The sequence below is a fragment of the Prunus avium genome, chromosome 1 (assembly GCF_965620075.1).
Source record: "Prunus avium chromosome 1, drPruAviu1.hap1.1, whole genome shotgun sequence".
NCBI lineage: Eukaryota > Viridiplantae > Streptophyta > Magnoliopsida > Rosales > Rosaceae > Prunus > Prunus avium.
In genome coordinates this window covers 40,540,655-40,562,050 of record NC_142284.1, presented here as the reverse complement: position 1 = coordinate 40,562,050, position 21,396 = coordinate 40,540,655, and the positions used below count along the sequence as shown (strand labels likewise).

The window sequence follows — 21,396 nt, the reverse complement described above, 5'->3', positions numbered from 1 at the left end:
TGTACCATCACCAACCCCAACGGTCAAGCAGAGACAACAACATGCAATGAATTCAAGCAGATTGACTTATAATATATGAACATGGACCAAAGTCTGTACAAGCTTGACTTAACAGGAGAAATAATTAGAGAGAGAAGCAGCTTGAAGCTAAAACCAGTTCATCATTTATGAAGAAAAAAAACACATTATACAAATGGTTTTTCCATCATTCTCAAAAAGGAAAGGACTAATAGCTATTTTGCTATTACACTGATTAATTTGAAATGGAAGGCCCCATCCAACCCTAAAACCTTTGCTTCCTAGTATGCACAATTAAGCAGTGGAAACATTAAATATTTACAAAATTTATCTTAATTTGCCAATTAGAGTTGATGGACTTGGCATCCAAGTTAGGCATGAACTCTGATCAAACTAGGAATTAATCGGCTCGACCAAGCACCCTTCTCAGATCACTTTTCTGTTCTGCACTCAGCTTCGATGGAAAGACGACGTCAAACTTGATCCTGAGGTTTCCTTTCTTGGTGGGATCTTTTGAGATGGGCATTCCCTCATTAGGGATCAATTCCTCATGACCAGGTTTAATTATATCTCTCACTGGGATCATCAGAATCCTTCCGTCTAAGGTTGTCAGATTGACGAAAGCCCCCGTGAGAGCCTCGAGTAGAGATAACTTCTGAGTGACCACAAGGTCATTCCCATCCCTCTTAAAAACACCATGGGGTTTTTCATCGACCACGAATATAAGATCTGCCGGAGAGACTCCTGGTTCTTGGTTGCCTTTCTCTGGGAAGGTGATTTTCGTACCCTTCTTCCAACCAGGCTTGATGTCTATCTTTAAGATTTCCTCAACTGTCTTCGGCTTACTGCAACAGAGTTTTCTCAACATTAGACCAAACAGAACTAGAGGACAGAATCACTCAAGGGCAAAAATGTTTTAGTTAACTAAATGTCTACAAGCCTATTACAAAGAAATTTGGTTACACCAGACTAAACTGAGGGCTGCACTGTAGATTTCTACCCAGGACTTAACCCTAAATCTCCAAAGAATCATCAATTCAGCACCAATTCGCAAGCTACTAGATTGCTAAGTGATTAAAACGAAAAAGGACAATCTTCTCAAATTAAGAAACTTCATGAGGCCTTAATTCCCTTCCCTTTACAGGAGGGAGACAAACAAAATGAAATCTCACCCCAAATCAATAACTTATAAATAAATAAAAAATCATTCAAAAGTAAAAGTCAAGATCAGCTAAACATCTCCAAATGTCTGGTTTAATTAATTAGCAAACTCAAACACCTACGCAAAACAAAGCTGCTCGATCCAATTTTAAACCTATAATGTATATATGCTTAGATCAAACCAAATCAAAGTCAGCGAAGGAGTCAACATGCTAAAAACACTCTAGATTAGGAAACAATACAAACACATCATTTTCCAAAAATTCCAAATCCCAATTAAAGAAAAAACAAATTTTGCAGCAATTCCCACATATAAATATATAAAATGAACCTAAAAACAGAGAGAGAGAGAGAGACAGAGAGAGAGATTAGAGCACTCACCCAAATTCATCAGGAACAGTTCTTGAAATCCTCATCTTCCTTCTGGTCCCTTTGTACAAATCCTCCAAACTACACACCAACTTACTCTCAATCGCCGCAAGCTTCTTACTTTTCCCGCCACCACCACCGCCATAACTACCATTAACGCTGTTCTTCTTCTTAAACACCCTGTCTCTGTCCCCAGATCCACCGAAGAACTCGGCAAAAATATCATCTGGGTCACCATAATTGAGCCCTTCCTCGCCGTAGATGTCATAGATCTGACGCCTCTGGGGGTCGCTGAGGACATCGTAGGCCTGGCAAACTTGCTTGAACTTGGCCTCTGCTCCTTCGTTGTCAACTGGGTTCTTGTCCGGGTGCCACCTCATCGCCAACCTCTTGTACGCCTTCTTCAGGTCCTCCTGGGTCGCGTCCCGGTTCACTCTCAGCACGTTGTAGAAGTCCACGCCCATCTGATTCTCCAATCAACGGCTACGCTTAATTTTCCGCTGTGAATTGAAAGAGAAGAATGTAGATATCTGTGGGTTTGAATTTCAAAAACCAGAATTATGAAATGGGGGCAATCGGAGAGAAAAAGCTGCGAGTAGGCCGGTTGTGAAAGTGCATGGCGAGCAAAACCCAAACGAAACGAAACGCGGTTTTTCTAGTTTTAGATTTAGAGTGTGGAGATTTTTGAGCGCTTAGTTTGTTACGCGTTTCCTCAGTGTTGTTGTTGTCGATAAGGTAGGTTGCTCCAGGAGCAAGAAGGACACAGAGGGTATTAATATTAAATAAAAACCACAACGTGCAGAGTGGGGGGGAGCTTGAAGAAACAAGTATCTTTGTAGACTTTTTTTTTTTGTTTTTGGTTTTTTTAAGAATTAAAAGAAAATATTTACAGTTGCACATATTCTGGTCGGTCGTTGATGCTGGTGATGAGGTACATACAATGAGTGATAGTGGCCGCCATCTTTGGACACGTAATGTTTCCACAACACGACACCGTTTTCTACTTTTTTTTTATTTAGTTAACTTTGGTTAATTTAATTTAATTTAATTATTGATTGTTCATTACGCCGCCCTTTCCTTTTTCAAGCTTTGCTATATGTGACATTGTGAGTATGTGATCCATTTTATTCTTCCTTTTGTAAAGTATAGTTGTAATTTTGGGGTGTCGACCGACTTTGTGGCTTTTAATAATAATGCAGCTGGCAAGTCAAGTGGTGAATTTGATTGAATTACGAAAGAAGCAATGCAAATGGTGTTAGTTGTTATTTTTGCTTATTGGACAAGGAGTTATTGTCAATGTCAATGCTACTTTGCATTTCAAAAGTCTAACAATGTCTTTTGAAAAGAGAAACTTCCCTACGTGATATTAGGGGTGGGCATCGAGACCAAAAAATTAGAACATTGAGTCATATCGGAAAGAAAAAACTCGAAAAAAATCGTGTTGATTAAAAAAGTCAACAAACTAGCATCGAACTGGGCTGGTTTAAATCAGTTTTGATGAAGGTTTCACACCTTATACTTGCCGGCTGTGAAATTTTTTATTTAAAAAAAAATTATTTAAGTTCAATGCCAAATTTCTAATCTCATAACTAATATTTTTCCAAGTCCAACTTCAAAGCACCTCTCTTGTCTAGGCCCAATTATCTCTCTTTGTATGAAATTAGGTCATTTATGAATTAGACCAGACCACACCCACTCCTACGTCATATCACCTATCCGAAAAATCGAGAGATAGAGAGAGACCATAAAAGGAGAATACATAAATTTTGCAATTGTTTGAGAATATTTCTAAAGAAAGTAAGCGTTTAAAGTTTTTGTGAAACGTAATCAAAAGCATTTCTTCTTCTTAATAGAAAGGAGATTGGCTACCTACAACTTACGAGTGCAACTTTTGTATTGGATGCCACCATAGAGGTCATGATGTCATCATCTTTCACATGATCAAATGGCACAGATGGCCCGATGTATTGGGATGGTGGTAAAGCTTAGCCTACTTTGGCCTTATTCTGGTGGGGGTGGTAGGTCGCTCTCAAACGTGATGATCAAAATGTAAGACTTATTAAGCATAAGCAGCTAAAAATACTTACCTTGATTTGCCACAAAGTTGTCGAGATATGTAAAATTGGTACACGTGATCTTCTCCTCAATTCGATTCCTCACACACTCATTCAAGATAGGTGAATACTTTAGTGTAGGTTGCACAGTGGATTGAGCATGAGCAATTGTATTTATATGCATCTACCTAAGAGTCTTACCTATCAAGAAATTCTCAACTAATCCTTTTCACAATGAAGTAGGAATCCTTCTAACTCTTGTATTAGGAAAGTAATACAAAACGGAAAGAGGGATAAAAGCGAAAGTTGTGGTTTTCCAATTCCATTAGGAAAGTAACTCTGGAAACTGGAAAGTTTAAAGGACTTGGAGAGTTTGGCTTATGAATTTAATTAGGAAACCTTCTTTAATTTTGTAGGTGTAGAGAAGGTCAAAGGTGAAAATGTCTTTATTTTCTAAGTGTGCTTTTAGTTTTACTCTTTAAAAGTAACGGTCGAACATTGCCACTTGAATGGGAACAATACAAGCATAGAGTTATTACTTAGTAGCCGTTTGACATTACTTATTTGGGGTGATAAGTGATTTTTTAAAATTTTTGGGAAGCACAATCCGTTTGGTAAACTACGAGAAAATCACTTATTGTTAAAAATTGTTGTAAGAGAAAGCTATAAGGGAAAGCAGCTAATGAGGTGTTTTCATTTTCTGATTATGCGGGAATCAGTTTCGAAAAGGCGCTAGGTTTAATGAAATTTACAAACTTCCGAAAATTCCCCAATCTATTTTCACACAATCTCTTCTCTTCATGCGTCTTCTCCTTCACGTCCCTTTGCTTCTTCACGCCATCTCTTTCACAGAGTTCTTATTCTCTTGAATCTCTTCTATTCTTCGTATTATTTTTTTCTTGTTGAATCAAATGAGCCACAAGACTCAAGTAAGAGGCATATTATGTTTATTTCTTCCCTCTTTCTCTTTAATTTCTAGGGTTTTAACTTCAATAGTTGTTGTTGTTGTTGGTTGTTGTTGTTGTTGTTGGTTTTTTTTTTCTTTTCTATTCATGTTTTTGTTTCTTTGTTTAATTATTTTTTTCTTCCGATTATGGTGCTTTGTAACCCTTGCATTTGGAGATATGTGTAGCTATTTATTATTGTTGTTTTTCTGCTTAGCCTATACAGGGGATTGGATTGGCTTTAGTTTGGTTTGTATTCCTATGAGTTGTGGCTAGTTTGGTTTGTTTTGTAATTCGCTTAGCAGAGTAGCATAACTCTAGTTGGCTTACCTCTATATACAAATCCTTCTTCGCAATATAAGGATTTTGTTTTTCTTGTTGTGTGTTTACCATCTTGCATTTTTTGCCTTCACCCTCATGTTTCTCCAAAACTAATTGCAATTTGAAACTTATATGAACAATATAAATTTTGGTTTATTTATTTATTTTTAAAATCTTGATTTTCATGAGTGTCTGTATGTTGGGTTAAGGGCTTTGGTGGGTGATTGACTGAGGACAAGTGTTTGTTGGCTGCCTTAATTGCTTAATGTTGCCTTGTAGGATTGGTTGGTGAGATTTTAGAGGACTTTGCATGGTGCTTTCTAATTTCCATAGTAGAGAATATTTTTTTTATTGATGGAACAGAGTATGCTTGGGTGTTCTTATTAGGATAAAAGATGTGGGCAGCAAAAGTGCATAATTCAATACTTTTTCTTGTGGGGTGGAGAAAATTAGCAAGGATGGATTTGGTGTTTTGCCTTTACGAGTTTGGTGACCACCTTTTCTATTCTTCTACACATAAAGGGAATAAATTGTACTTGTTTTTTTCTGGGTAATCTTATTACACCTTAAGCATTTATAAGTTGAGATATATCTATGATTCCATTCTTTTTGCTTATATATATAATGTCTTTGTTGCAATCAGATGACAAAGAGAAATAGTAACTTCACCACGACTGAAAATGTTGCAAGTGAATCTCGAAAATTGTCAGCACTGATGCACAACAAGAAGATGGGCCTATAACACAAGAAATGGAGGCTTTGAGAAATCATATAGCCTCAAATTTAATGAGTTCATTTGGTTTAATTTTTGTTATTACCATATTATTGACAGAATATTTATTTTTAATGGAACATATTGGATTTAACTTGAAACATTAGTTTAGAGCATTTGGATAGAAATATTTAATTTTCAACATAATACTTTATTTATTTTATAATTAAAATAATTTTTAGAGTGTGATGGAAACATATTTAATACAATATATATTGTATACCATTTTTAGTCATTATACACCGCTCACAACATTTTCACAAAAAAAATTTACCAAACACTTAGAAATTGATTATTGTACCAACAATACTTTTAACAAAAAGTTTACGAAACGCTAAACTGATTTCTCTCACACCAAATCTGACAGTGATTATTTTCACAGCACAACAATGCCAAACTGAATTGTTAGAATATCGCTTTACCCAAAAAATTTACTACCCAATGGTAAACAGTAATTTAAATTTAATAATTGACAAAGAAATACATATAATATTCATATGCATAATAAAATATGTAGATATTTTCATATTCACATGACAAAAAATATATAGGTGATTTTTTCATAAAAGGTAAAATAACAATCTGCTTATGATCTCTCACGGCGTTGCAAAGATTTGGCAACGCGGCAATGGTCCTGGCAATCACACCAACCCCACGTCCTCATCATCATCTCCTTCTTCACAGCTCCAATAATGGAGACTCACGCACCCACCTCCACGCCCATCTTCTCCACCTGTTGAACGAGTGTACGGACATGTCTCAGCTCAAGCAGATACACGCTCACACATTGCGCGCCACATCGACCACAAACCCACACACCCTCTTCCTCCATAGCCGAATCCTCCATTTCTCTTCGCTCGCCGACATCAACTACGCCTTTCGGGTTTTCAATCAGATTGAGAACCCCAATTCGTTCATGTGGAACACTCTCCTCAGGGCCTGCGCACGAAGCTCTCAGCGCGAAGAGCAGGCCATATTGCTTTACTGTAGAATGTTAGCTGACGGGGTTGCTATGCCGGATCAATATACGTTCCCTTTTGTTCTTAGAGCTTGTGCCTACTTGTTTGCCTTGTCCGAAGGGAAACAAGTGCATGCCAACGCTGTTAAACTTGGGTTTGATTCGGATGTTTATATTAGCAACAGTTTGATTCATTTGTACGCTTCTTGTGGGCGTTTGGAATTGGCGAAGAAGGTGTTCGAGAAAATGCGCAAAAGAAGCATTGTGTCCTGGAATGTTATGATTGATTCGTTTGTTCGGGCTGGCGAGTTTGAGACTGCGCTGAAACTGTTTGGTGAAATGCAGAAGATGTTTGAGCCCGATGGGTATACAATGCAGAGCATTATAAATGCTTGTGCTGGTTTGGGTGCGTTGTATTTTGGGATGTGGGCTCATGCTTATGTGTTGAGGAAATGTGATGGTGGTCTTGCTAACGATGTTTTGATCAACTCTTCGTTGATTGATATGTATTGCAAATGTGGGTCCTTGGAAATTGCTCAGCAAGTCTTCGACAGAATGCCTAAACGTGATGTAACTACATGGAATTATATGATTCTAGGATTTGCAATGCATGGTCAAGCTGAGGCTGCCTTGAAATATTTTGAACGTTTGGTTAAAAAGGAGACCTTTGCGCCCAATTCTATCACATTTGTTGGTGTTCTGAGTGCATGTAATCACAGAGGCATGGTAAACGAAGGACGCAAGTTTTTCGATATGATGGTAAACGAGTACAAGATTGAACCCCGATTAGAACACTATGGATGCCTAGCTGATCTCTTGGCACGTGCTGGCTTCATCGACGAAGCTTTGAATTTGGTGACAACAATGCCCATGAAACCCGACATTGTAATATGGAGGAGTCTTCTTGATGCATGTAGTAAGCAGCATGCTAGTGTTGAGCTAAGTGAAGAAGTGGCCAGGCAGATCCTCGAGTCTGCAGGAGGCCGAGGAGGTGTTTCTAGTGGTGTTTACGTGCTTCTGTCAAGAGTATATGCTTCAGCTAGCCGTTGGAACGAAGTTGGATCAATTAGAAAACTAATGACAGATGACGGTGTAGCGAAAGAGCCCGGCTGTAGTTTGATAGAGATAGATGGTGTTACCCATGAATTTTTTGCAGGGGACACATCTCACCCTCGCAGTAGAGAAATATATAGGGTTCTGGATGTGGTTAAAGAAAGGCTTGAAGTAATGGGTCATGACCTAGTGAGAGAATAGCCATTGCCTTTGGGCCCTTGAGCTTGAACCCTGGCGTGCCCATACGCATATTCAAGAACCTGAGGATATGCAATGACTGCCATAAGGTAACCAAATTGATCTCTAAAATGTTCAACGTGGAGATTATCATGAGAGATCGTGCTCGATTTCGTCACTTCAGAGATGGCATCTGCTCTTGTATGGATTATTGGTAACTTTTCACTGTTGTACGATTGTATCACGAGTCAGCAAATGTATAGAAAAAGGCTATTTGCCGACATTCGTCGACATTTTCAGGCAAGAGGCTTGGCTTTGGCCTTCGCACGTTGTGAACATTTTAAACAATAATTAAAAAAGAAATTAGCTAGTGGGTTTGGTTTGGGGTCAGCGAATCTTCACCTGTTTCCCATTAGGTATCTATCAATAACCTGCGTTTAAAGCGGGAGAAAGTCTTGGGTGGTGTAAATCATGTTCCTCAGATTTCAAAGTAGCACATGTTTACGCCACCAAAATACTTACTTAAATAAATAAATAAATGATTAAATCCAGAAATAATTGTTACAGGAAGAACTGGCAGCAGGAGGAGGAACAAAGCCATGAATTCATACATTTCAAGTTCAAGGCAACAACGTTAGCATATGTCCTTCCACCATAGCCAACGACATCAACTAAAGAAAGGGCTTTCCCACCATTCTCTTTGATTCGAATCCTTTTAAGCTTTAACATACAAACAAGTCTTAATCCATATCTACAGAAGACGCAGTAGCCTGACCAAAACTTTGATTTCCATTTGATACCTCCCCCTCCTATAATAAACCTTGTTTTGCAAGAGATTGCCCAACTGATGCATCAAAATTGAAAACAAAAAAACAAATCAGAAAACCAATCCAAGTCTGAAAACAGATTATGTTTTAACAAGCTAGAAACTAATAAAAGGCTCACCTTTTGAATCTGACGGCACCAGAACAACCTGCATAGTGACATTGTTTGGGGGAAGCTGCAAGCGAAGGGGAAAGAGCTGGCGATTCAAAGGGCTTCGAGCACAAACAATGAGACCCTCAATCCCTGTCTCTTCCTCCAGTTTACGAGTCAACTCATCAACCCCATTTCCTTTGAAGGTCACAGGGTAACCCTGCGCTGTTCCATCGTCCACATCACCATTATCTTCAGCTATATGGTAATATATCGTCCTCCCCTCCGACTTTGGTGGCGACTCAGAATAAGAATCACTAGACTGCAACACCAACATGAAAAAAAAAATTACTCAAAATTCGAAAGATTTCACCTTTAAAGATTTAAGGAAGAAAATAGAAAATCCCAATTCTTAAACAAACCTCTTGTCTGGAAAAATGGTCGGATTTGATCGAAACAGAAGAGGGAGAGCTGGAATCGAATTCCAGGGAATCGGAATGGGGAAGAGGCGGTGGGGCCGAGGGTTTATGCACCGGAGACTGAATATGAATCTCGACGATATCCACATCCCACAAAACCCAATCTTGAGTGGCGGTTCTGTGAGGAATGTCGTGGGTCACCGAGTTGCGCCACGGCGGCAGTCCCCCATTGGCTCGAAGGAAGTTGCCGTACCGGGTCCGGAGCCGGACCTGGGTGCCTTCTCTGATGGGCTCCCACTCCACCGACGAGTCGAGCCGCTGGGGCAGAGTCTGGAGCACTTTCCGGCCGGTCATGCCGAGCAGGTAGGGCTGGTTGGAGGCGGTGAGGTACTTGCCGAAGCAGCTCTTGAGGCGGATGATGGTATCGGATTCGGATACGAACTCGACGGTCCATCGGCCCTTCTTGGATGACCCGTTTCGGTCTTGGGTCACGGACTCTTCGTCCTCCTCGGCTAGGAGGTACTTGTCGTGGTGGCTGCGGAGGCGCACCGCCTTGGCGTTGTTGAAGAGGTTCATGGCGCTTCTGAACTTGTTCGAATTGGTCTGATTGGAACAGAAAAAATTGAGTTAAAGATTTGAACTGAGAGAAAAGAAGGTTTGAATCTAATTGGGATTTTTCAGTTTCGGATTCAGACAAGCAAGCGAATGAAAAATCTTATCCTTGCATTTGTATTTGTATTTGTATTTGTATTGCTTGTGAGTTACGACAAAGGCTGGTCAGCGCCATCACACAGCGGAGTTAGTACAACGCGGTTCTGTGTACGTGGCCTGGCTTCTTCGTAGTAGGTTCCGTGTGGGAGGCTATGATGGGCCCACTACATTTATGGACCTGGGCCGAGCCCATTTATTGTTAATTATTTTATTTAAATTTGTTTATTTTTTATAGATATTTAAATTTGTTTTGAGATAAATAGTAGATTATTAAGAAAAACGGCCTAAAGCCAAATCTAAATTAGAAAATTTAAGACACACAAGTCATTGAAGAAATCTCCATCATCTATTTTATTGTAATTGCGCGTTCCCTTGGCAGAATAAATAAATAAATAAATAAATTGATATCTTCATTTTGAAGCAATTTATAAAAAAAAAGGTATTGTCCAAAGCCATATGTGAACGTACCTAGAAATATCAAAATCATCCCAACAGAAAACAGGTATGATCTATCTTGCTTTTCTGTGTATTTATTATAGTTTGGATAACAACTAGTAATTACGCGCTTGCATATGACAAAGATGTATAACTACATCAAGTTCAAAATGATGTTTTTTATGACCAAAATGTTTTGTGTTGGTTTAAAGTAGTGCGGTTTTTTGTGTCCACTTTCTCTCTGCCCATTAAGTTGTAGTGCTTAAGGGTTGGTGTGCAGTTTGCATACAAAAATATCACTAATAATATGCCAAATAAGGAGACAAAGATCAACCTGCAATATTGTAATTAAACAAACAAACAAACAAAAGAGATGAAAATTTGCAACTTCAAAACAATATTTTACTAAAAAAGGTAAATTCGATAGCTTCCATCTTTTTGCTTCTAGAATACACAATTCCCACATTTTGTGTTAACCTTTTCATTTTCAACCACAAAGTAAGATTCATATTATATATGTGAGATCAACACCAAGCTCCCACTCACAAAAGGTGGTGTGTGATATTTTTACACACCATTTTAACTCAAGTTTACGCTCATTACCTTTCTTAATACTTGACACGTGTTTTTAGATATAATTATGATTAACTTTTTGTTTTGATTTATATAACTATAGTTATGCTTATGGAAATGTGTCAAATATTAAAAAGGGTTATGAGCATATACCTTAAGTTAAAATGGTGAGAAAAATCCTCCCACCAAAATTAAGTTTATCATACTTTATAGATTCCTTACTTACACAAGCGTACATGCATACCCAATTGATCAATCAAACATTATGTCTAGTCACCATATATCAATAGACTGCTTGCTTGTCAAACACTTTCCATGCCTAAAATCATGACCACAATTTAATCCAAACACTAAACCTATACGCCTCTGCCACCATAAAAATTTCCCTATTTTTGTTTTCTTATCTATTTCTCTATCTTTCTCATATCCTGATAAGTAACACATGGAGAGAAATAAGGAAATAGGTGCAATGAAACGGAAATAGAGAAATAGTTCTCCTCTACTACCTTGACTTTGCAGAATCAATCAACAATTAATCATAATTAACAAATGAAGCTTGCTTAATTACTCAATTATCAAACTAATCATATAATTATTATTAAAAAAAAAAACAATAAACATTAATAACATACCTGCTTAGTGAGTTTATTTGAAGACGGTTTCGGAGACAGCAGCCTAGGCGACTTTGTCGAAAAAACGGAAACGGGGGACCCGTACTCCGACCCGTTAAGCTCATCAGAAAACGACGAGAAACTCGACTGCTGCGACAGTAAAAAATCCGTGAGAGACTCGGACGCCGGGACCTCGGCTTCGGTGACGTCCCACAAAATCCAGTTCTGGGTGGAGGACGTGGTAGGGTCGTCGTGAGTGACCGCGTTCCTCCATGGCGGCGGCCCACCGTTGGCGCGCAAGTACTTGCCGCACCACGTCCGAAGCTTGAGCTGAAAGCCGTCGCGTATGGGCTCCCACTCGAACTTGAAGTCCATGCTCTTGTCGGCTTCCGCCTGGAGCACTTTTTTGCCTGTCATGCCGAGGAGGAAGGGGTAGTCGGCTGCGGCGAGGTAAAGGCCGTGACAGCTCTTGAGGCGGACGACGTGGGATTTGTTGTCGACGAGCTCGACTGTCCAGCGGGCTTTTCGGGAGTCGCCGTTACGGCTCTGGCGCACGGACTCTTGATTGTCGTCGGCGACGAGGTACTTGTCGAGGTGGCTGCGGAGCTTCACGGCCTTGGCGGTGTTGAAGAACTCCATGGTGATGATCAATGATCAAGTTGAGAGTGATGAAGATGATTGAAATTGATTATTGTTGTGGGATTTTAGTAAGAAGAATTAAAAAATGGAGAAATTGAGGTGATTTGGAAAAGGTTGGTTTGTTTGGAAATTGCTTGTTGGTATTAAACTTGTTCACACATTAACGATGAAGTCATAATAATATTAAATTCGGCATGTTGGCGAGAGCAGAAGATGAGAAGAAACTGAGACTTTGTTAATTGACTGAGGAAGATGATGAAGTTTCCTGGTGGGAGCAAATTAATTGTGTCGAAGAATATAAATGGGGGTTTTTGGGGTTTGGGTTAGCACGTGACTAGCAGAAAAATCTTATAAAGAAACGCCCAAATAACATTGTTTTGCTATCTACGCCCAATTATGTTATGCAAAATGAAAAAATTATAATGACCATTGGATAATTATGACAAATGTTTCACCGTGACTAGGTAGGGAGATGCAGAATTGACCATTGGATGTGCTCGTGAGACATGAAGTCATGGGAACGCGTCCGATGGTGTTGTCGTATCGTCTAGAAGCTCATGTTGGTGGACCGATGGTACACGCCCTTGCTTCTATTTCTTTCTGTCAAACTAAGACTGAACTTACCTCCACCACCAAAAACAAAAAAGGAAAAAAAAGGGGGATTGATTTACTTTCTTCGTCTCTAGAAACAAATACAATTAATGTATTAAATGAGTTAAATTATCTAATATATTGTTTTTTTTTTTATACAAACGATAGTTTAAATTATTTTAAATTATTTTAATATAAAATGAGGATGAAACGGTTTTAGGCGGCGTACTCTACAACAATTATATATATATATATATATATATATATATATATATAGAGAATATCACTTAATTATCTTTCTCATATTTATTTTATAGCAGCACTCTTATTTTATTTTATATTCCCTCTCTCATCTCCATTATCTTCCCCTTCCCACTGTCATGTCCATTTAAATGGGCTTCTTACTTAGAGAAGATGATTAGTTCTGGAAAAGTAGACGCTGTTTGGCATTAGCTGGTGTAGTGAAAATGGTTGGGGCAGAATAATAAGTTACTGGATTTTCATGTCACTATCTTTCCATCCACCCATAAAATATTCCAATGTATTTATACGTACAAAACGGTGGAAAAGGATAGCCTCTTATCTTATTTTCCCAGCAACAACTTCAAAATTGGCCACTCTCATGCTAAAACTCGTTGGCTTAATTAGGTCCCTGATTGTCGCAGTGACAATTTCAGTAAAATACAATATATACAACACCAAGCGTGAGTATACAAGGTCAAACCGATTGTGACTCTGAATGATAGCACCAATTTGAAAACTAAAAAATAAAAAAAGGTTGTAGATGGAGCACAAAACAAATTTAAGCTCAGATGAGGCCATATCTCTTAACGGCTAGATTAAATTAGTTAGCTGTTAGATTCAATTAGTTAGTTAATTCAACAGTGAAGATATAGGACCTCATCTCCTGATCACGACAGAATTCTAGTCACAGCGCCATATCCACAAAGACGTTTTTCATGGGCCATGCATTGGTGTCGCTGGGTTCAAGAACGTGATTTATAGTGGGCTTGAGGCCTTAACTTCAACAAAACAGTACCAAGGGCAAAAAAGAAAAAAGAAAAACAGATTTAAGGTTGCTTGATGTTGAAAGCGGAGACCCCTATGCTCTGCTACTGCACGGCTGCATCTATTCCTCAAGTACAGAAGATAATTGTTTATATATTATTTCCCAGAAATCGACGAGCTTTTTATAATTTCCATGCTCATTTTGGTCTTGGGGGCCCTTACCATTATAAATTTTAAAAAAGAAAAGGCTGTTCTATGTTTTCACCCTCCCTAGTTTGTCAAATGCTTTCGCATGCCCCAGTCAACACAAGCAATAAGAAAACAAACAATGTCACATTTCTAAGTCCCATTTTTATTATTTATATATCTAACTCTGAGTCTTAATAATTCATTAATACACGAATATATGTTGACAGGGAAAGACCTTATGAACCTCAACCTTAAAGCTCAATAATGGTGGAGGAAAAATACAGAAGAAGTTGCTTACCAAAGTAATTTCAGACCCAGAAAGCTAAAGTACGTATGAATGTGATGTTACACCCTAAAAAGTTAAAAAGTAAAAGCATTTATGACTGCTGCAATTGAAAGAGAATAGAAGAAAGAAAAGGAAAAGAAGAGAAACAGGTAAGAAATCTATGAAAATAGAAACAAAGAGGTAAATAAATATTTCCACATAGACCTCGATCGCCGGTCGTCCACCCACCCCTTTCGAGTTTTTTTGTCTTCTCTCCACCTTGCTTCACGTGACCCTCCTCCCTCCTCTACATCAGATTCAATTCATTTCGAGATCTCATTTTTATCTTTTCATGACTTCTAAAACTACACTCTTTACACTCTCTCATTCCCATTCCCATCCATGCCTCCACCAAACCCAACCACACTCTCAGCAGCCCTTGTCTTCCTCCTACTGACAATCTTCTCAGTTTCCACAGCCACCCACTCATGTTCTTCAAAACCAGAGGCCTCCTCCTCCTCCGCATTTTCATGTCCACCATTCACTTCACCACCTCCCTTTCCTTTCTCTTCTTTACCTGGTTGTGGCCACCCTTCCTTTCAAATCAAATGCTCTGCTCCTCATTCCACCATCTCCATCAATAACTTCTCTTTCTCTCTCCTTCGCTACGAACCCAGCTCCACCTCACTTGTTCTCTCCCCTCACATCACCAACTCAACAAGCTCACTTACAAAATCAGCCGACACAAACTGCTCGTTCCCTCACTTTCTCTCCATCCCCGACCACTCCATCAACCTCTCTGCCTCGCCTTTCCGAATCTCCGACGCTTCTTGTTCTCGGCTCTCCGTTCTCAAACCTTGCTCCCCTCCAACTCTTCCCAACTGCAGCCATTGTCCTTGGGAATGCAAGCTCATCAAAAACCCACTCAAGCTTCTCCTTGACTGTGGATCTCCACACCGCCCTGTTACAGCGCAGGGCTGCCAAGGCGATGTCTTGGGCTTTCTCGACAATTTCCTCAAATGGGGGATCGAGCTCGAGTGGGACGAAGCTCAAGACTCTTACTTTTCTAGCTGCAGAGATTGTCAGGCCAACAATGGCTTCTGTGGCTTCAATTCCTCTGACCCAGAGAAGCAATTCCTCTGTTTTCACCCCAGGCCTCGCTTTTCACCTCCGTGGATTAGCAAAGACAGCCCCAATCGAATCGCCATCTTGTCCTCTGTATTCACATTGGCTTGTTTCCTAGTCATTGTCTCAGTCTTTATAGCCATTTTCAGGTCCAGAAGATTAAGCTCCTCTGCCACAGAAGAAGACCCAACAACCCTCTTCCTCCATCGCCACCGCTCAGCCAGTCTTCTCCCGCCAGTCTTCACATACGAAGAGCTCGAATCCTCAACCAACAGGTTCGACCCCAAGCGCAAAATCGGAGACGGCGGGTTTGGGTCTGTATCTGGGTCAGCTCTATGATGGGCGGGTCGTGGCCGTGAAGTATCTCCACAAGCCCCACCATGGCGCCGCCTCTGGTCGAGCCTTTTCCAACAAGTGCTTCTGCAACGAAATCTTGATACTCTCTTCGATTGACCACCCAAACCTGGTCAAACTCCACGGCTATTGCAGCGATCCCAGAGGCCTTCTTCTGGTCTACGATTACGTCCCTAATGGAACTCTCGCCGACCACCTTCACGGCCCGAAGAGCTTGTACCGTAAAGGGTCTCTGACGTGGCAGGTAAGGGTCGACATTGCTCTGCAAACGGCCATGGTTATGGAGTACTTGCATTTCTCGGTGGTGCCTCCTGTGGTGCACAGAGACATAACGTCGTCGAATATATTTGTGGAGAAAGACATGAGGATCAAAGTTGGGGACTTTGGGCTGTCCAGGCTGTTAGTGTTCCCCGAAACGTCGTCGTCTACGTCCGGGTATGTCTGGACCGGCCCGCAAGGGACGCCCGGGTACTTGGACCCGGATTACCACCGGTCGTTCCGGTTGACGGACAAGAGTGACGTGTACAGCTTCGGGGTGGTGCTGCTGGAGCTGATATCCGGGTTGAGAGCGGTGGACCAGAGGAGGGACAAGAGGGAGCTGGCGTTGGCTGATTTGGTGGTGTCCAAGATCCAGATGGGTCTGCTCCACCAGGTCGTCGACCCGGTTTTGATAGTGGACGGAAATGTGATCGACGGCGTTGATGTGGCGGCTGAGCTGGCGTTCAGGTGCGTGGCGGCGGATAAGGACGACCGTCCAGATGCCAGGGAAGTAGTAGAGGAGCTGAAGCGTATCAGGAGCCGTACACGTGGGATGAGCCGGGCCTCGAGTTCGAATTTGATTGGTGATGAGGTGGCGAAGGGCTGATTTGATTTGATGGGCGGGTGTGCGTGTGTGGGGTCAGATGCACATGTGCGGGGTTTGACTGACAAGCGAAAGTGAAAGGGAGAGAGAGTGTTCGTGTTGTGTCTCATCTCAGCTCTCAGAAGAAGGTTTTTGTGTCGCAGAAAAAGACTCTGGACTAGATAGAATGTGAATAGATAGATCTGTTTGGTTACTTTAAGAACTGTGTTTTTTTTTGTTTTTTGTTTTTGTTTTTTTTTTCCAGTTTCTGGCTTTTACTGTGTATTATAAATTCCAATATATTCAAAATCGAATTTTGGCGTTCTGTTCATATTTGTGCAAACCTAAGTGCTCATCTCACTAAAACAAACCAAAGGATGAATTTACTTTGAATTTTGATGTAGAAGAGAAAAACATAAATTGTTTCCAAGTTAAGGAAACTAACATCAAATGTACATATTTGTTCGTGTTACAAGCTGTGGAAATTTGCTTGTGTCCTTATTTGTTACATTACATGTACAACACCTTGATTTGGTTGGCTGTGATCTTACTGGTTATGGGAAATATGCAGTCTCCAAAAGCTTGGCTTTCTCACTTGCAATTGCAGCCTCCTCCCTGCCTGTCAGTTTATAGCCCCTCTCCTGCAAGCAAAACACACTCCTTTAAATGCAACTGTTCTAACAGAGAATGGTCCTAGAGCTCGTATTCAAATATAAAATTATTATGCTAAAAACATCTTCTAGTATAGCAGAGATATATACCAGCAGACGCCAAAGGAAAGGGATCCCTTCTCTTGTTTTGATCCGCTTCTCAATCACTTCGATTGCTAGAATTCGGACACAAAGTCAGAAACAAAACCACCGGAAGGTTTGATGGCGAAAGAGTAGCATATACCATACCTTTCGTGGCTTGTCCATTTTTAAGCAACATACAGTACCAGACTTCATTGAATATATCAACCTGTTCACCTGAGGCTCCGATCATCTTGCATTGTAGTAAGTGGATAGAAATTCTTTAGTGTTCCTCTATGTGAAAATAGGCCAGAGTAAGAGTAAGACAAGCAAATAAGTTCTCAGTGTTAATACCTTGCAGTCATCAGCATCAAAGTCAGGACCGAGCAATTCCAATGCTTGTTTTTCATTACCCCTCCCATACTCGTACAAGGCTTCTGCAAGCTGATAACAATGATATTGTGAAGATGCCCCCAACGTCAATAGGAAGCAGTTCGAATTGATGCTAGAATATGTTCTAAAGTGGTAAGAATCATGGCTCTTTTATTTTTCAATGAAATGATGCCTGTTATCTCTAATGCCAACCCAAACTGTAGCAATCATAGTTTCTAAAATCATTCTATTCGTTGACAGTATTAAGGAAAAAGTCCTGGGTAAAAGTAATAACACAACTTCTTAGTGCTCATAAAAAGTTGAATGCCTGGGTCCCTATATGAGGAAGATTCAGTGGGTAGTGTGATGTGACCAATGCACATATAAAGGTACCTTTTGAAGAGGGAATGCAGAAACAATGAACCAAAGAATAAATAATGATTCCAATATAAAAATTACTGAAGAGGTCACAATCAGAATAAACCTGTATTGGTCTTTGCATTAGCTGTTGCTTCTTCTTCTTCATCTTAGCAATCCTACATGAGGAACAGACTAGCAATCAATGCATTGCCAGATACCATTAAGAGTGTGGTTGAGAGTGGAAGGATCTTTTAACCTGGACTGCAAGCCCTTAAGTAAATCTTCTGCCTTTGAAATCTCACCAGTATTAGCCAAGGCCCATAAAATTAACACGTCAAGATGCCACTCTAAATACCAGTTGGCCTGACCAAAGTGGAGCACATTCAGATAGCAGAACTAGATTAAGAGTGAGACAATAATTAACAGCATATGAAGCATACATAACCTAGAGAGCTAGCACTGGGGTAATAGCTACAAGTTCATATATATTATTTTTCCAAATCTAGGAACCGGAAAAGTGATAGATATCCCTTGACACATTATACTGGCCATCTTTATTATACAGGCGTATTCCGTAATTCTCAGGTCTTCTATTCTTTGCTACAAATCGAGCACACTACTTGCGAAAATTGAACAGAAAATGAGGTTTAAACATCCCCTCAAATTGCAGACTCTCGAAATCTCAATTACAGAGGCATTAGGAATCATATTACACGTAAGATTGGTAGGGAATAGGAGTCATGTTCTGTAACTTACTTGATCTGTCACGCAATTTGCTAGGGTCCTCAAACGGTCCTCAAAGGCATCTATTTCACCTCGGACATGCACCCGTAACAACAACCCAAGGGCATTCAAGTACACCTAATTGAACAAGAAGTTAGGAATGAAAGATGCAAAAGAGCTGGTCACGTAAAAAATACTTGAAATAAACCTCTGGACATGCAGCATCAGGGTTCTCCAACTCCTTCCAGATACAATGGTCATATACATTTAGGATTGTTTGGATTGGAGAATGGCCTTCTAAATAACAAAGAGCTACATGCCACCAATTGTGTGTGACCCTGATAATCGTCAAACTTCTTAGCATCTAAATATCAAGTGAAGAGAAAAAAAGAAGTTCAAATTTGAATAAATTCAATGTGCGTACATAAATGACGAACAAGGATCCCATAAAGATGAGCACTCTTTCATAAACTCTACTGCTTCTTTAAAACGACAATCATACTGAAGAACATGGCACAACTGCATAACAAATTAAGAACACATGAATTACAACAATGAGTCAAGAACTTAAGCATTAGAAACTTCTTGTGACAACTAGCAGATAGTGATATAAAGCAAACTAGATAATTATAACTCACGTTATGGTGCACCCAGCAGTCTTGCTTGTTGATCTCATATCCCTTTTTTGCAGCTTTCTCAGCTTCTGTCATTCGGCCAAGTTCCAATAAAGGAAAAGAAAGCATGCCATATATGTAATTTTCTTGTTCATTATTGGGTAGAACCTGTTAGCAGATTGTTACAACAAGACAAACAAGAAAACAAAACAAGGATTCCCACCAAAAAAAGGTTCCACTAATATCTTAAAATGCTCAAAACCCCAGATAACGTGTGTTTCTATTAAGTCATAAACTATTATCCTTTGGATGAAATTGCTCAATAATTCATGCAAACATGGTTGGTAATAAATTAAGTACTCTCCACTATGTTCAACGAAGGTATAAACTTCACATATCCTCAACATAGAAATGAACCTGTTGAACAAGATCCAATGACAGATCAGGTCGAGCCATGTAGAAGCAGAGCACTTGGGCCCTTTTCAGAGAGGCCAGATCTTTAGGGAAACTTTTCAAGAGCTGCAAAAATAAACGAAATGAAATTTAATGAACAAAGCCTATAGAACAATAAAAGACTAAACTTATATTGAAGTACTGGAGACTGAAGCTTAGACAAATTACTTAAACCACACAGTATTTACTCCTATACTATTTACCACTACTAGTTCCAAAATAGGGAATATAAGAAATTCACCTATGGACCATTCCATTTTATTTATATAGATGAACAAGGGGAAACAAGCATTTGAAAACATTGTCAAAACAACTGAGCAAGATTATGCTTCATTAACAGCTTTTCATTTCTTGGGTTCAGGATGATATTTTTTTTCTATCGGTTATGCAATTCATTATGAGAAATTGAGAAGATGTCACTAAATCATTACGGCACAGCGAGTTTTATGAGGAAAGTGATTGAGCAATCTGTAAAAAAACTAAATTGGCATTGAAGTGAAAAAAGTTTATAGTTTGAGGCAATGATCCGAAATATTATACAGATAAGCAGAACCAAACTAAAGGTGGGCAAGTACATTTCTGGATCATCTGCAATGAATAACAGCATGGCTGACCAAATAGTTAACATGGAGGGTGAAAATTGTGGAGAAAGTACAATTTAAAAGCTGTGGTGGGAAACCAAGTAAATAGGTATGCACATCAAGAGAGGAAAATCCCCACTACTAAAGAGGGTGGGTAGTAGCTCACCTTAGAATGCAACTCAACAGCAACATCATCATCTCTATTCTCAGAAATCAAACAATTGACAGCGTCAAAAACTGCTTTCTCGTATTGAGTAGCTTGTTCCTGTGCATAACAAATTTCCCATTACACCTCTCCAAGATTAATTAACAAAAGATGTCAAATTGTTCAACTTCAAACAAGCTTACCAGCCGAGACTTGGCTGCTTGGAGATGAGAAGGAGCTCGAGAAGGATCAGAGGAGCAGAGAAAATGGGCAGCCAAGATGTTAGCAAGCACGCAGTCCTTGTCATGTGACGGTGCCTCCAATATCACCGACCTATGTCTCCCATAACTCAACACCTACACTCATTCACCAAAAATCCCAGTACCCATCTCAAATTTTGACATACAAAACCAATAGAAACAGAAAAATTGAGTAAAAGAAAGGAGATTAAGACATGCCTGGTCATAGAAATCGTTGATGGCAGATATGCAAGCGTCTGAAGAGGTCCTCACCTCGTAGCCCCATTTGTCAACTTTCACTCCTCCCTCCATTTCCTAACTCTACTCACCTTTTTGTTTTCTTTTTTATGAGCAAACTCTACTCACCTCTTTTTGAATCAATAGCTTGTTGCTTAAAAAAATCAGAGTCTTTCTTAGCCAAAACAATAGCGGTGACTTCAACGGAAACTGGGTTTTAGTTTTTTAGCTGTACAATTTGCAAATGGGTGATCATATTGATAACATAAAATATGACGAAGGTCTTTGTCAATTGTCGCAGTTGGTTTGGTGGATGGTCTAACATTAGCATCAGCGCCTAATCTTTTTTATCTGTTGTCGGATGCCTTATGCGGTTCGAGTAAGGTAGGGACATAACATTTGGATCTGATACTATTCAATCCACCGTGGACACAACAG

The 21,396-nt window shown here is 39.8% G+C and overlaps 5 protein-coding genes across 6 annotated transcripts; 2 read left to right on the top strand and 3 right to left on the bottom strand.

The window, feature by feature from the left end:
- Positions 1-141: 141 nt before the first annotated feature.
- On the bottom strand, positions 142-2,373 carry LOC110772891 (uncharacterized). The gene is made up of 2 exons (XM_021977379.2): positions 1,561-2,373; positions 142-863 (listed from the first exon to the last, which is right to left on the bottom strand). Exons 1-2 carry the CDS (start codon positions 2,010-2,012, stop codon positions 419-421), a joined length of 897 nt encoding a protein of 298 aa, XP_021833071.1. The 5' UTR covers positions 2,013-2,373; the 3' UTR covers positions 142-418.
- A 3,727-nt stretch (positions 2,374-6,100) lies between these two features.
- LOC110772873 (pentatricopeptide repeat-containing protein At1g59720, chloroplastic/mitochondrial-like) lies at positions 6,101-8,197 on the top strand. The gene is given in 2 exon segments (XM_021977354.2): positions 6,101-7,834; positions 7,837-8,197. Coding segments are annotated over 2 exon segments (1,776 nt in total). The 5' UTR covers positions 6,101-6,267; the 3' UTR covers positions 8,046-8,197.
- Positions 8,198-8,349: 152 nt separating this feature from the next.
- LOC110772874 (uncharacterized) lies at positions 8,350-12,455 on the bottom strand. Its single transcript, XM_021977355.2, has 4 exons — positions 11,513-12,455; positions 9,165-9,764; positions 8,773-9,064; positions 8,350-8,671 (listed from the first exon to the last, which is right to left on the bottom strand). Exons 1-4 carry the CDS (start codon positions 12,128-12,130, stop codon positions 8,637-8,639), a joined length of 1,545 nt encoding a protein of 514 aa, XP_021833047.1. The 5' UTR covers positions 12,131-12,455; the 3' UTR covers positions 8,350-8,636.
- Positions 12,456-14,368: 1,913 nt separating this feature from the next.
- LOC110772877 (Protein kinase superfamily protein) lies at positions 14,369-16,834 on the top strand. Its single transcript, XM_021977358.2, is given in 2 exon segments — positions 14,369-15,625; positions 15,627-16,834. Coding segments are annotated over 2 exon segments (1,941 nt in total). The 5' UTR covers positions 14,369-14,585; the 3' UTR covers positions 16,528-16,834.
- Positions 16,835-16,864: 30 nt separating this feature from the next.
- On the bottom strand, positions 16,865-21,290 carry LOC110772878 (Tetratricopeptide repeat (TPR)-like superfamily protein). Of its 2 annotated transcripts, XM_021977359.2 has the most exons (14): positions 20,941-21,288; positions 20,686-20,838; positions 20,504-20,602; positions 19,721-19,822; positions 19,328-19,471; positions 19,114-19,208; positions 18,898-19,027; positions 18,723-18,827; positions 18,223-18,329; positions 18,091-18,142; positions 17,589-17,678; positions 17,403-17,487; positions 17,265-17,329; positions 16,865-17,144 (listed from the first exon to the last, which is right to left on the bottom strand). In XM_021977359.2, the coding sequence occupies exons 1-14, from the start codon at positions 21,031-21,033 to the stop codon at positions 17,058-17,060; spliced, it is 1,407 nt and encodes a 468-aa protein (XP_021833051.2). In that variant the 5' UTR covers positions 21,034-21,288; the 3' UTR covers positions 16,865-17,057. The 2 variants fall into 2 exon arrangements, 1 of the variants encoding a protein (XP_021833051.2); XR_002529163.2 differs by lacking the exon at positions 16,865-17,144 and having other exon boundaries at positions 17,278-17,329; positions 17,589-17,671; positions 20,941-21,290.
- Between the last annotated feature and the right edge of the window lie 106 nt (positions 21,291-21,396).

What these genes read in the sequence shown, in the direction of transcription:
- LOC110772891 (XM_021977379.2), bottom strand. Translation starts at nt 2,012, where the DNA reads ATGGGCGTGGACTTCTACAACGTGCTGAGAGTGAACCGGGACGCGACC. An exon ending in ACTGTTCCTGATGAATTTGG is followed by an intron (nt 864 to 1,560) that starts GTGAGTGCTCTA and finishes ACTCTGTTGCAG; the next exon opens with TAAGCCGAAGACAGTTGAGG.
- LOC110772874 (XM_021977355.2), bottom strand. Translation starts at nt 12,130, where the DNA reads ATGGAGTTCTTCAACACCGCCAAGGCCGTGAAGCTCCGCAGCCACCTC. An exon ending in CAAATAAACTCACTAAGCAG is followed by an intron (nt 9,765 to 11,512) that starts GTATGTTATTAA and finishes TGTTCCAATCAG; the next exon opens with ACCAATTCGAACAAGTTCAG. An exon ending in GGTGCCGTCAGATTCAAAAG is followed by an intron (nt 8,672 to 8,772) that starts GTGAGCCTTTTA and finishes TTGATGCATCAG; the next exon opens with TTGGGCAATCTCTTGCAAAA.
- LOC110772878 (XM_021977359.2), bottom strand. Translation starts at nt 21,033, where the DNA reads ATGGAGGGAGGAGTGAAAGTTGACAAATGGGGCTACGAGGTGAGGACC. An exon ending in CATTGGATCTTGTTCAACAG is followed by an intron (nt 19,472 to 19,720) that starts GTTCATTTCTAT and finishes ATCTGCTAACAG; the next exon opens with GTTCTACCCAATAATGAACA. An exon ending in TTGATGCTGATGACTGCAAG is followed by an intron (nt 17,488 to 17,588) that starts GTATTAACACTG and finishes CTACAATGCAAG; the next exon opens with ATGATCGGAGCCTCAGGTGA.